The sequence below is a fragment of the Talpa europaea genome, assembly GCF_964194135.1.
Source record: "Talpa europaea genome assembly, chromosome: 9".
Classification (NCBI taxonomy): domain Eukaryota; kingdom Metazoa; phylum Chordata; class Mammalia; order Eulipotyphla; family Talpidae; genus Talpa; species Talpa europaea.
The window spans coordinates 34,834,770-34,849,446 of record NC_140076.1 but is presented as its reverse complement, the minus strand read 5'-3'; the positions used below and the strand labels follow the sequence as shown (position 1 = coordinate 34,849,446).

At 43.5% G+C, this 14,677-nt stretch overlaps 1 protein-coding gene across 1 annotated transcript in view; it reads right to left on the bottom strand.

Annotated features, from left to right (window-relative positions):
* The window catches only part of STK10 (serine/threonine kinase 10), a gene marked incomplete at both ends in the record, with an annotated part of 118,214 nt that overhangs the window by 58,851 nt on the left and 44,686 nt on the right, over positions 1-14,677 (bottom strand). The window contains one exon of the mRNA XM_084244125.1: positions 3,297-3,345. Coding sequence (XP_084100251.1) covers positions 3,297-3,345 — 49 coding nt within the window. The remainder of the gene's footprint in view (positions 1-3,296; positions 3,346-14,677) is intronic.

The window sequence follows — 14,677 nt, the reverse complement described above, 5'->3', positions numbered from 1 at the left end:
TGTTGTATTTCCTTTTTTTAAAATCAGTTTAACTTTTATTAATAAAAGAAAAAACTAAACTCAGAAAATTGCTTTGTTCTTGCATCCGATTTGACCATATAATAGAGAAGAAAAACTTTCTTCTTTTTATAGGGGCTTAGGTAAGAACTATCCATATACCAGTTCTAACAAAAATGGCATATTAGAATATCTAATAAAGTTAAGTAAGTGGACTTAAAGAGAAGACATTATTAGATGGTGAAAATCACCAGTCTCTCCTCCTGGAGATCACAGGGGCCTCCTTTAATAGCCTTTAGTGGAGCTCATTTGCAATCATAAATATTTCATCAAGATCAATTTCATTGCACAACCCCCAAAGGAAAAAGCTGAGTAATTTTCACAGTCTCATTGTAAAGTTCAAGCTCAAACAGATGTTTATTTTCTTTAAACTGGACATAGGATGCACACATAATGGCTGCGTTGGCAATTACTTTTCCAATTACTCCCACAAATTCAGAGATTACTTTATCAACTCAATAGTTCTATTTTTTTCCTTCTTCACCTTAAAGAATGAACACTTTTCCTGTGCGACGCCTTTTCCAGCCTCCCTCCAAAGTGGATTGGCAGGTCAATGAACTGAGCTAGCCTGCTGTGTTGATGCACACGACCTGGGCAACTCTGTAACTTCTACCACAATTGTGGAGTGAGGTGTATTTTAATTTTTTAAGGAATGTCCATAACATTTTCCACAGTGACTGCACCAGTTTACATTTCTACCAACAGTGCACTTGGTCTCCTCTTTCTCCACACACTCTCCAGCACAAAAAATACCTTGTCTTTTTGATAATGGTCATTTAGCAGTGGTTTTGATTTATATTTCCCCAAAGATTGTGCGTTGAATATCTTTTCACATACCTGTTGGCCATCTACATATTCTTCAGGAAAATGCCTATTTAGATCTACTGCCGATTTTTAAATTGGGTGTTTATTTTTTGCTATTGCATTAAAATTATTCTTTATAGATTTTGGATAGTAATCCCTTATCAGATTTTTGATTTGCAAATATTTTCTTTTTGTTGATGGTTCCCTTGGCTGAGCAGAAAGAAGCTTTTTGGTTTGATGTAGTCCCACTTGTGTATTTTTGGGTTTCTATTGCTGCTGTTGCCTTTGCTTTTTGGAGTCAGATCCAAAAAATCATCAGCAAGACCAATGTCAAGGAATTTACTGCCTATATGTTCTTTTAGGAGTTTTATGGTTTCAGGTCTCACATTCAAGCCTTTAACCCAATTTGAGTTAATTTTTAACATATGGTATAAAAGAATGGTTCAGTTTCATTCTTTTGATGTGGCTGTCCAGTTTTCATAACACCATTCACAGGCTAAATACAGACTACCAACACCATGTACTGAAGAGACTCTCCTTTTCCAGGGTATGTCCTTGGTTCCTTTGTCATAAATTAATTGACTATATATGCACTGGTTTTTATGCCAATATCATACTGTTTTGATTAGCAGTACTGCATATATACTTTGATCAGGGAACATGACACCTCTAGCTTTGTTCTTCTTTCTCAAGATAGCTTTGGCTATTTGGGGTCTCTGATTTCTAGAATACTGATGGCAATTTTCTTTTAAATGCTCCCACCTATTTGGAGAAACTATTTTGGACTGGAGCAGTCAGTTCCAGCAGGAGTACTGAGACAGGGAGTCAAAAGGTGATTTTGCCCACTGGCTGTGCCATGGTCTGGGGTCACACCCAGCGCGAATGAGGTAAGGATCTATGATATTTAGATGCCTCTCCTATCTCTGACATTTGTACACAAGGCTCATTTAGCTAAGCTGCAAACCAGACAGGTAGATATGGCTAGCTGGCTTTGACCTTCCCTTCGTTTTTACTATCTAAATATACGGGGCCCAAACTAGGAATAACCATATCCCAGCCTCCTTTCCAGTTGTATTTTACTATAAATTCTGGCTAAAGAGATGTAAATGGAGATGTCATGTGAGGCTTTTCTGAAGTCTTCTTAAAAGAGCAACAGTGGGGGGTGTGTGTGTGTGTGTGTGTGTAGTTGTTCTACCTTCCCTTCTTCTATCATGCTGTTTGGAATTCAGTTGTGATGGCTGGAGCTCCCACAGCCATCTTGTCACAAGAACAGAAAACCAACATGAGAATGGAGCCAATATAGAAGAAAGTGGGGCAAAGAGTTGGAGATAGAAACCAATCCTTATGACAACTTTTTTACAATTCCTAGATCAAGCTGTGCCTGAAGCCAGTCCCCTTGAACTCATTAGTTTTTTTATGCAAATAAATCCCCCTTCCTATATCTCCTGCCTTTTATTTGTTTTTATTTTTACTTTTCCAGAGGTGCAGGGGTTGGGGGACGGTGAGAGGATTCACCAGAGACAGAGTGGGGAGCAAAACAGGCAGACTTACTGAAATACACTGCTAAGAGGAGCAGTGGGCAAGACAAGAGAGGTCTGCTGTACCATATGTGGGTTAGCTCCCTGGCTGGGGATTGAACTCAGGCTGTAGCAGTGATAGCACTGAGACTTAACCCCTAGGCCACCAGGGAGGCCCCTCACCCCAGAATCTTTAGACGCATCACTCAAGCTTCTTGGCCCCCAATCCTCAGTCTTCCCTCACTCACTTCCCAGTGGTGGCATTCCAGGCAGGAGCAAGCGATGACATGGGATGAGCAAGTGACGAGTGGGGTCATCTAGACCTGAGTTTACATATCAGCTCTTTATGAGGCTCTGGACCAGCTCCTTAACCTATACATATCTGCCTGGTAGAGAATAAATCAGAGATACTCTGCCTGATTTTATACAAGAGGATAAGATATGTGAAAGCAGCCAGCACCATCTCTGGCACACAAAGAGTAGTTGTGATACATTGATGATTACTAACATGTATTATTTTATTGTTGTCAGTCAAACTTTCCTGAGGTCACATCCTCCTGGAGCTCTGACAGAATGGGTGGGGGTCCCCACTTTTCAAAGAACCTCCATTAGGTGTCTCACTTTCACTTCCAAAAAGTGTTATAGGGGCAGGCAAAGAAGGCATCGGCCACTGACCTCTGGCCAAGAGGGTTCAAGAAGGCCAGTGACCAGCTCAAGGACACGTGACTTCTTGAAGGGGAAGTGATGGCCTTCCAGTGAGTGTCACAAGTGTCTCTAAGAACCCAACCTTGGTCCTGAAAGGGGGCAGAGCAGGGTAGTGCTCACACAGGCCATGCAAATTCCTGTAAGGAGGAAAGAAGGGTCCCAATTCTCAATAGGGCCAACCCTGGCTCTACCTGCAGATCTAGGAAGACTCACCCAGCATGATGGCATCCACAGCTCCCCCGGGGCAGAACTCGATGATGATCTGCAGAAAACATAAGGCAAAGCAGCAGTGAGTAGGGGTATGTAACACACCAGAGGGGAGACCCTACCCCTGTCTCTCCTCCTGCTCCAGGGCCTGCCCAGTCTGCCTTACCCACCCTCTCCCTAATGTCATCCCATCCCTCACAAGAGGCTGTCATACCCAGGAGTTAATTGAGAGCATTATTTTTCAGAAAGTCAAAACCAACCGAGTTACCAAGGAAATCTGCAGCTTCAGCAAACAATCACTTTGGCCAAGTCTGCACTCTCCCTGTCTCCTCCAGTCTGTCCAACTTACTGCCCCTCTTCATCTGCTAGTTGTCCCTTGTCCTGTGTTCCAGGGTCAGAAGGCTCAGCAGACTCCTTATGCCTGCACACAAGCCAGGCATGTTCTCACAGAACCCCAGCACCTGTCCAGCCTCCAGAGGCCAAGGCCCTTGCTTACTCGGAACACCAGAACATCAGGGCCTGGAAGACCAGCTCAGGTGGAGAAACTGAGATTAAGAAAGGACATGTGACTAACTTAGGCAACAAAGACATTAGGGGCAGAGTTGGCCTGGAAAGCAGGTTTCCTAACTCCTAGGACACTCAGGCAAGCACGCATGCATTCATTCATTCAACACACATATCCAACAGGCAGCAGGCCCGAAGAGCAACCAGACTCAGGCCTCAAGGGGTTCCCCGTCAAGTGCAGGGCATGGAAAAGGACAGTTCAAGTAACAAATAACAAGAGCCATGGGCACAGATACAGGCCTTGCTCTCTGGTTCGACCCCACCGCCACTCTTCTGCTCTGGGCTCCTGCCACATGTGCAAAGAAGGCTTCTCATTTTCCTTAAAGTTCGGATCCAGGTGAGTGGAACAGGGGAGGTGGCAAACCTCAACTTGCACTTCCCGGAATCACAGCCCCACTTCTGGGTCCTGGGCCCAGCTGGTGGTCAAGCCTCACCAACCAAGCATAGCAGAGGCAGCCACGCTGCCCATGGGGCAGTCAGCCAGACCTGCTCTCTCTAAACGGGAAGGAAAACCTCAGCCATGACCCAAATGGGCAAGCACCAGCTCTCTAGCCAAAGGAGGGAGAAGTGGCCTCCAGAGTCTGACTCATCTTCCAGAGACTTCTGGAGATATAAGTGTGTGGAGGCAGCAATGTATGGGACCTAAGACCCAGACCCTGAACTCACTAGTTGTGGCTTCAGCCATAAGATGAGGCTGCTGCTGCTGGCTGTTGCTCTTAATTGGGCCCCATAGCTGGGCTATATTTAAGGGTACAATTCACACTAGGATGCTCGATACTATGCAGGTCAAGCAGCTTGAGCTGGGCCAGGTACTCAAGAGGTACTGGGTAGTAGAGCAGCAGTCATTGGGGGCCCCGCCAGGTCAGCACAGCAGACAGGCTGCCACAAGTCAAGTTGTAGACTGTCATGGGCCACAGGAGGGCTACACACCCACCCCTCACTCACCACGGCCGGCCTAGGAGGAAGGACACGAGCTCAGAGATTCCTGCAGTCCCTCTTGCCTCCCCCACCACCTGGGACATCAGAGCATCAGACCTGACCTCAGCTCCCCCAGGAATTCTCTCGAACACTGCAGTGACCTGTCACTCCAAATAAAAGTCACAGCCATGATCAAGAAGACAAAAGTACCAATGAGGATAAGGAGAAAAGGGGACACTCATATACTGTTGGTGGGAATGGAAATTGGTGCAGCTCCTGCGGAAGAGAAGATGGAGATTCCTGGAAAAATTAAAAATAGAAATACCGTATGATCCAGTTATCCCACTGCTGGGTATTTATCCGAAGAATACAAGAAAATCTAACCTGAAGAGCTACCTGCAACCCTGTGTTCACTGCAGTGTTATTGACAAGAGCCAAGAGTTGGAAACAACCTAAGTGTCCATCCATGCATGAGTGTAGAAAGAAGATGGGGTCTGCAGAGACAACGGAAACTCCTCAGCTATTTACAAAGTAAGGAAACTCTGCCATGTGCGACACCGTGGGTGGACCTATATTAAGCGTAGTGAAATACGCCAGAAGGAGAAAAGACAAACGCCACATGATTTCACTCATGTAGAGATAAAAACACAAAACAAATGAACACAACACAACAAAAATAAACAGCTACAGAGAAGAGATGGGTGGTAGCAGAGGGGAAAGAGAAGAGGAGAGAACAATTTGATGAGAGAACAGCTGCATGGTGATGGATGGAAACTAGACTTTTGGTGACAAACATACCATAGTATAAACGGATATTGACATATATGTACATCTGAAACCTATATGTTACATAAAAACCCACATTATTTCAATTTTTTTAAGACATCAGAGACATACTAATGCCTCCCAACCTCGAGCACTGAGGAAGAGGCACTGCCTTCTTCACTCACTCACTCACTCACTCAGCCCGTCATTCTGCCTCTGAACAATTTCAGCAACCCCAGAGGACAAAAAAAAAAAAACACACTCATCACTAGGACAAGCCCAGCCACCACACGCAATGGTGGACAAGAATTGAAACCTGTCATCAGGCAAGGCCACTGACTGGTGCGCAGCCTGAAAGATGGGGTGATACATACCCAAAGCCCATAGGAATGATAAGGTCACCCAATTCTTGCCTGTGCCACCCCTGGTTGGGGCTCAGTCAATACAAGTTGTGACTATGACTCCTTCCTTGAGCACAGATGTTTGGTGGAGTTTACTTGTGTGGCATTCTGAGACTCTGAGAAAAGCTATTTTCTTGCCTATCCCCAAGAAAAACACAAATGCGAACAGTTTGTGTGTAATTCCATTGAATGATTGCATTTCCAGAAGTTTCATCAGCAAACCCAGATGAGGAAGCCCCGTTCAGCTTCCATCTATGTGGCTTTGGGCTATGGCCTACCTCTCAGTAAATTCAAGTAAAACAGTGGACTCCTAACAGGATTAGCAGAGGACTGGATGAGGTGGTGTCTACATAGCAGCAGGACCCAAACACCTGGCATGCTTAGACACTTCCACCTTTTCTTCCGGGGCACAGTAAAAAGGACTGGGGTACAAGTCTTGGTAGTGTCACTTCATCTCTCAGAGCCTCAGTTTCTTCACCTGAAAAATGACCTCCAACATGGTCAAGACAGAGAAATGATACTCCAAGAATGCACAATGTGAGGGCCATATCAACTAACATGTGCTTGTGGAATCTCCAGCAAAGGAAATCACCAGAATAACACTTCGATCATGTTATTTATTAGGCTTCCTACAAAACTATGCCTTCCCAGAAGTACAGTTAATCAACATGCCCTCAGCTATTTTCAACGGTCAGCATGACAAGAGGCCAAACCCAAGCAGTTCCTGTAGCTTTCAGTGAAACCGTCCCTTACACAACACCCTTACGCAAGGCCCTGCGACCTCTCCCCCTCCAGAGGTCAACCAGAAAAGCTCAAGCAATTTGCCAATCTGGTTTGCTTCCTCTTCTGCAATTTGAGAGCTCTCTGACCCTTTATGCTTCCATGTTCTCTTATGTTATGTTACTTCATTTTATTGCCTTGGCTGCTAGGAATCTCTGAGCTTAGCTTTGGTTTCATTCCCATGAATAAATACACCAATTTCTGGTGATATGCCAGGTTACACCCACAATATTTCCACACAAGTTGTATATGCAACCTGATGAAGTGCTTTTAGGAACTGATACCCCCTATAGCCTATACTTCAAAAGTTTGACGCTTTTGGGAACCAGCAGCGCCCAAATTTAATCAGACTGTGTGTCCAAGGGATGTTGCATTAATGATTCTGTAAACATTGCCCAACTATACTCTTTCTAAATGTGGCAAAATATGATTTGGTTTTTCTTTTTTGAACTTTTTTTGGAGGGGCCTTTATGTTTTAAGAGTTTCAGCTCTTGCTGCCTCAGTGTGATGCAAAAAAAGGCAAGAAGTCCCTTTCATGATATGGTCTTACTGGGTCTCATAGCATGGGTCTTGACACATTGCCCTTCAGCTTATCAGTGGTAGGGGTGCACAGGGTTTATGTATCATCTACTTCTCAGAGCTTTTACATAAATGCTCAGAGTTTAATCAAAAAAGAGTAAGTAAAATAATCATCATCATCATCTTGCCTTACGTTACTAAACAGGCATGCTTAGAAGAGAATGGAAGCTCATATACATCAATGTCTGAACAAGATTACAGGTGTTTTGTACTTGTGTGTATTCCCCCATGGTATTCGTGGAATACATGTTATAAAATTTTAACTTTTTTTATAATGGAAAGAATTGGCCTAAAATGACCCATGACTACAGATGATGCATCTATTAGCTGAAGGGGAAAAGAGTATTTGTGCCTCTCCCCAGTGAGAGTCCCAGCCCACAGCAGCCTGGGTAAAAGGAGGCTCCTGAGGATGGAGGGTTCCTAGGTGCAAAGCTGAAGGCCCTAAGCCCTCCCAAGCCCTACATCCACCAGCTCTCAGCACCAAGACTCTCTGAACCTGTCAGGGGCTCATCCTCTGCTGTCTCTGGAGTGGGTGGCAAGCAATGTGTATTTGCAAGAAACGCCAAGTTTTCTCAGAACCTTGAGAAGTGAGGTTTGTGATCTGCTTAATCCATGAGCATGTTTCAGCTAAGATCAACCAGCAGCTCCACATTGTCAGGCAGACATAAGGCCACAAAAGCAGTATTCAATCAATAAGCTCCTAGTCTGTGCCAAGCCTACAGACTACAGAAAGGACAAATCAAGTCAAATTAGATCTGTCCCAAGATCAGAGGCAGAAGTGACAGGTGCCGGCACATTGTGACTGTGTGACCCAGAAGCCCACAACAGCAGTGACCTGGAGTAATAATCCTGGAGGGCTTCCCATAGGAGACATCCAGTCCAGGATTTTGAAGAGCAAATCTGCCAAGTGAAAACAAGGACATTCTAGGCATAACACAGCAAGTGCTGAAGCAGGGTGACATGGAAGAGTAGGGAAGGGGGAATATTGGGGTGTTTCATGGGGTTCAATAGGATGGGAAGAAAGTAGGCTGGAAGGGTCAACTGGAACCAGAATTTGAACATCTCAAAGTAGGAATTTTATCCCAAAAGGGGTGTGTGTGTGTGTGTTCACACCTACCTGGGAAGAGATGAGAGTTTAAATAAGGGTGTTATAAAAAGGTTTCTGCTTCAAGAGATCTGCTGTGTATGGTATCTCTGGAAACTGGAAAAGCAAGGAACCGTGTGGACTGGGGGCATACAATCAGCACTTCTGCCTTCCACTTTGTGAAACAGCCACCAGAGCTGGGTGGAATTCTCCTGGCAGGGCGGGGCCTGAGTCAACCAGGGAAATCTGTGCCTCTTGCCCTGATGGCTGATGGTCTACAGAGCAAAACTGATGAGTTCTGCCTGATAGTAGGAAGCCACGATGTCTACACTGATAACAATTAGAAAGCACACTGCCCTGAAGGTTACAAGCAGCCACTTCACAACCATGAGGGAAGTCCGTGGGAGGCCAAAGCTGACACAAGGGGTGGAGCATCAGGCATCCCAGTTTGAATGGCACCCTGCTTGAACTCACCTCAAACCTGATCTGCTGCTGGATTTTTCAAATAGAACGTGCAAGGCAATTCCCCTCTTCTGCTGTCTAGGTGGATTTGAGTTGAGGGTCTCTATTACTTGTTACCTAAAACATCTCATCTTACATTTGGCAAAAGAGAACAAGGCTGCATTAGCTCAGTGAGAGAGGAGGAGGAAGATTCCATCTTATTTGGCAAACAAGATTTTCCTAGGGACTAGCTACAGAATAACCACTAATCACATTGTCCAGGTGTCCAATAGCTGAAAGGCTACACCAGTGTTTCTCAAACTTGAGGGTGCCTCGGAAACAACTGGAAGGCTCGTTGAGTCACAGATCACTGGCACCCCTCTCCCCCCAGTTTCTGATACAGCATCAGAGGGGCTGAGCATCTGTGTTTCTAGCAAATGCCCCACAGCTGTTGCTGGTGCCTGGCCCCTACAGAGAACAGCGCTACACAGGAATTTACAAAGGGGTAAGACCTACCCTTGGGGCCACCTCCTTCCAGCTCCTAACAAACACAAATATAAGACGGCGGTAGGGAAGTTTGGGTACATCTCTTCCATGCTCCCTCTTAACCCGAACTTCATCTGTGTTCCCTTTTCTTCCTGCCTCAGAGCAAAGAGCTAGGCGCTTGGGCTGAATGTGAGTTCATCCTGGTGAAATTTTATCAAGCAATGGTGTGAGAAGTCCTGGGTATCACAAAGAGGTTTTAGGAATCTATATTAAAGATGGTCATTAGTAAGAAATAGATTGTGTGCATTTTTTAAAAATATAATTATTTAAATGTGTCCCATCTTTAAAAAGTTCTCAGGGCCTCTGAGGCAGATGAAGAAGGTACTAAAATCAGGTGGGTAGAAATGACACTAAAAGCATAAGCAATGAAAGAAAAAAAACAACAACAGATATGCTGGACCATCATTGAAATTAAAAGCTTTTGTGTACCAAAGGACACCCTTCAAAATAAGTAAGTAGACAACCCACAGAATGGGAAAAATATTTGCAAATCATATATTTGATATATAATATCCATAATTTATAAGCAATTCCTGTAACTCAATAATAAAAGGGCAAATAACCCATTGTAAAATGGGTAAAGGATCTGAATAAATGTTTCTCAAAATATATATACATATATATACATACACACACATATATACACCATGGTCTATAAGCACAAGGAAAGACGCTACCATCACTGTCACTAGGGAAATGCTAATCAAAACCCCAATGAGACATTTCACGCTTGCTAGGATGCATGGAATCAAAAGTGTTGTCAGGGCCTCCCTGGTGGCACAAGGGGTTAAGACACAACCTATGAAGCTGTCCGCAGCCTCTGCGTGAGTTCGATCCCGGCAAAGCAACCCACATGGCACAGCAGACCTCTCCTGACTCACCCGCTGCTCCCCTCAGCAGTGTACTTCAGTCAGTCTGCCTATTCTGCTCCCCACTCTGTCTCTGGTGAATCCTCTCACCCTCCACACCTCTGGTCTGTACCCCAGCTCTTGTATGCATAAATAAATAAATCTTAAAAAAATATAAACAAAAGTGTTGTCACTGATAGGGAAAAATCAGAACCCTCATATACCAATGGTGGGAATGCAAAATGATAAGGCACTTTGGAAAACATCTTGGCAGTTCCTCAAATTGTTAAACACAGCATTATGATATAATCTGAAATTCCACTCCAAAATACATATCCAAGGCAATGAAAACCACATGGTTATTACTTAGAACAAGAAAAAAGAGATAAAACTCATATTATTAAAATCAGAAATGATAGGGGACATCACTACCAATTTTATAAAAATAAAAATGAACCATTCTATGCTGACAAATTTGATAACCTAGATGAAATGGACAAATTTCTTGAAACACACATCATTCCAAGACTGAATCATGGAGAAATGGAGAATCTGGACAGATATGTCACTTGAAAAGAGATTGAAGAAGTAATCAAAAACCTCCCAGCAAAGAAAAGTCCATGAACAGATGGCTTCACAGGTGAATTCTACCAAATACTGAAAAGAAGACACCAAGCTTTCTCAAACTCTTACCAAAAACTGAAGAGGAGTGTCAGAACTCATTCAGCAAAATCAGCATTACCCTGATACCAAAGCAGACAAAGGTGTGAGAAAATAACACTTCGGACCAACACTCCTGATGAAAATGATGCAAAACTCCTCTAGAAATTACCAACAAATCAAATGCAGCAGCATTTTACATTCCTGGAAGCAAGGCTGTTTTACCACATGAAAATCAGTCAGTGTAATACACCACATTAATAGGATGAAGGGAAAAGAAACACATGATCAGCTCAGTTGATGCTGAAAAAGCACTTGACAAAACTCAACACTCTTTCATGAGGAAAAAATACTTAAACTAGAAACAGAGGATAATTAAAGGTCATATATGAAAAACCCACAAAGAACATCATACACAACAGTAACAGACTAAAAGTTTCTTTTCTAAGATTAGGAACAAGACAAGGATGCCTGCTTTCATCACTTCCATTCAACAGTACTGCAAGTCCTAGCCAGTGCAATCAAGCAAGAAAAAGAAATAAAAGGCATGCAAATTTCAAAGAGGAAGTAAAATTATGTTTGCAGGTGACATCATCTCATGTAGAAAACTCTATAAAGATTACACACACACACACACACAATTGCAAACTAATAAATGCATTCAGTAAAATTGCAGGATATAAAACAATGCACACAAATCAGTTGGGTTTCTATACACAAACAATGAGGAAGGAATTGTAAATTCTAGTTACCATAGCATCAAAAAAGAAGAAAATATTGAGAAAGAAGGAATAAATTCAACCAAGGAGGCAAAAGAGCCATACTCTGAAAACAACAAAACGTTGCAGAAAAAAATTAAAGACAGCACAAATGTCAGAGGAACAGTGATGGGCATACTCCAGCCAGTGACTGATGTCCCCAACAACTCCACCCACTCCACCCCATCTCCACACCTCATACATTTCAAGCACCTTGGACCACAACTCCCCAGCCTGCATGAGGCAGGCTTCCTGAATGTGGAGCAGCTGGGAAGGAGCAATGTGGAGATTTAAATGGAGGTGAAGTGAAGGAAGGAGGAGGAGACACATAAGGAGAGAGTAGTAGAGAGACACTTGGAAGACATGTGGGTGAAAGACTTGTGGGAAGGCTGCTCCTGGCCCTTGGCAGAGATATCTTGACCTCTTGGTGGATTATATGGTATGTTTTGAATTTGGGGCCTTTCCTTCTGTCCCAGCTTTCTGGGACTAGCCTAACCCTTTTCGTGTGGTTTCCTGCCAGAAGGTACCTTAGACTAGCAGCAAACTTGTAGGCCCCAGCTGCCTTAGTTTGAGCCTGTTTGGGTGGGCATTTGTCCATGAGGGGATGGGTAATTTTTGAAGTTTTATTGAGAAGCTATTATTTGAAATCCTTTCTTTTCTCTCTCTCTCTCCTCTAATTCTATTATAAATCTTTCATACTCATGCTTTCTTTAACAACAACAACAAAAAAAAATACTTTTTTTTTATTTTATGCATACAAGAACTGGTGTGTAGGCCAGAAGTGGGGGGTGGTGGTTAAGAGGATTCACCAGAGACAGAGTGGGGAGCAGAACAGGCAGATTGACTGAAATACACTGCTGAGGGGATCAGCAGGAGAGACAGGAGAGGTCTGCTGTGCCATGTGGGTTAGCTCCCTGGACAGAGATTGAAGTCGGGCAGCAGTCGTTGGTGATAGCTTAATAGCGCTAAGACTTTAACATCTTAAAGGTAGGCCCAGAGTCTGCTTCCTTTGCCCTTATGCACGTGAATAGCTGGGCTCCCTTGTAAAGCATGCACTCCTAAACGATTTGGGATCCCTAGGTGGTAACCCTTGGGCCATATGCAGTAACAAATACATGGAAGGTCATCCCCTGTTCAAGGATGGGACCACTAATGTGTTAAGATGCCAATACTATTCAATGTGATTTATAGATTCAGTGCAGTCCCTGTCTATAATTTCAATGACATCTTTTTTTTTTTTTAGAGGCATGTATTTTTATTTATTTATTTGTTTGTTTGTTTGTTTGTTTGTACATGCACTGGGTACAGTCAGAAGCGCGGGAGGGTGAGAGAATTCACCAGAGCCAGAGCAGGAGCAGAGCAGGCAGAAGGACCAAAGTACACTGCTGAGGGGAGCAGCGGGCGGCAGGAGAGGTCTGCGCGCCATGTGGGACCCTCCTCCGGTGGCCGGGGAGCAGCCGGGGATCGAACCGGTGCCACAGAGGCCGCGGGCAGCTTCGCAACCCAGCGCTCAACCGCTGCGCCACCGGGGAGGCCCTCTCAATGACATCTTTTGCAGAAATTGAAAAATTCATCCCCAAACTCCTATGGAATAGCAAGAGACTCCAACTAGCCAAAAGTCTGGAAAAGTTGGAAGGCTCACATTTCCTGATTTTAAAACTTACCAGAAAGCAACAGTAATCAAAACAGTGAGGAGGTGTCATAAAGACAAAGACCAAAGAGCTCAAAAATAACCCCTTGAGTCTATAGTCAAATGATTTTCCACAAGGATGCCAAGACCACTCAATGAGAAAAAGACAGTCTTTTCAACAAATGGTGAAAAATGGATATCCAAATACCAGAGAATGAAGATAAACTCTAACCTTACACTATATATAAGAACTAACTCATAATGGATAAAGACATAAACATAAGGGCTGAAGGCTAAAACTCTTAGAAGAAAACAAGGGGGAAGCATCATGACATTGGATCTGGCAATATCTTGGCTATAATAATAAAAGCACAAGAAAAAATAAACTGAACTTCATGGTGCTAGGCCTAGACTGCTACATGCAAACAAGAATGAAACTGGACCACTACCTCATATCATGCACAAAAATCTACTCAAAATGGAGAAAAGACCTGAATGTAAGACCTGAAACCATAGACTATACAGAAGAAAATACAGGCAAAACACTGTATGACATACATCTCAGTAACATTTTTAAAGACACATTCCTCAAAGCAAAGAAAGTGAAGGAAAAGATAAATAACTGAGATTACATCTAACTAAAAAGCTTCTGTCCAGCAAGAGAGACAATAATCAAAACAAAAAGACACCCTACTGGGGCCTCCCTGGTGGCGCAAGGGGTTAAGTCACAACCTGCAAAGCTGTCGGAAGCCACTGCAGCACGAGTTTGATCCCCAGTCAGGGAGCTACCCACAAGGCACAGCAGACCTCTCCTGACTTGCCTGCTGCTCCCCTCAGCAGTGTACTACCATCAATCTGCCTGTTCTGTTCCCCACTCTGTCTCTTGTGAATCTTCTCACCCCCACACCTATGGCCTATACCCCAGCTCTTGTATGCATAAATGAATAAATCTTAAAAAAAAAAAACAACACAGAAAATGACAGCTGTTGGTAAGGATGCCCAGAAATGGGAACCCTTGCAAATTACTGGCGGGAATGCAAAATGGCAGTGCCACACTGGAAGATAAATAAGTTTGGTGGCACCTCAAAAAATTAAAAAAGAAATTTTACTTTTTTATTACCTTTTTTTAATGGGAAAAGATTTGTTAATATTTATTTAAAATACCAATACACATAACTCCTTGAGAAAATGAATTATAATTGCTAAGGGCACAGACTTTGAACCCAGGTGGGTAGGCAATGTCAACTGTTAGATGTGTGACCCTCCATGGGTGGCTTAACCTCTCCATGCCTCAGTTTCTTCATCTTTTTTTATATTAATTTTTTTTATTTTTTACATCATTGTTCATTTTTAAACAATATTTATTTCCCCCTCCAACCTCCTCAGGTGTAGTCCCCAGTTTCCTTCACCAAT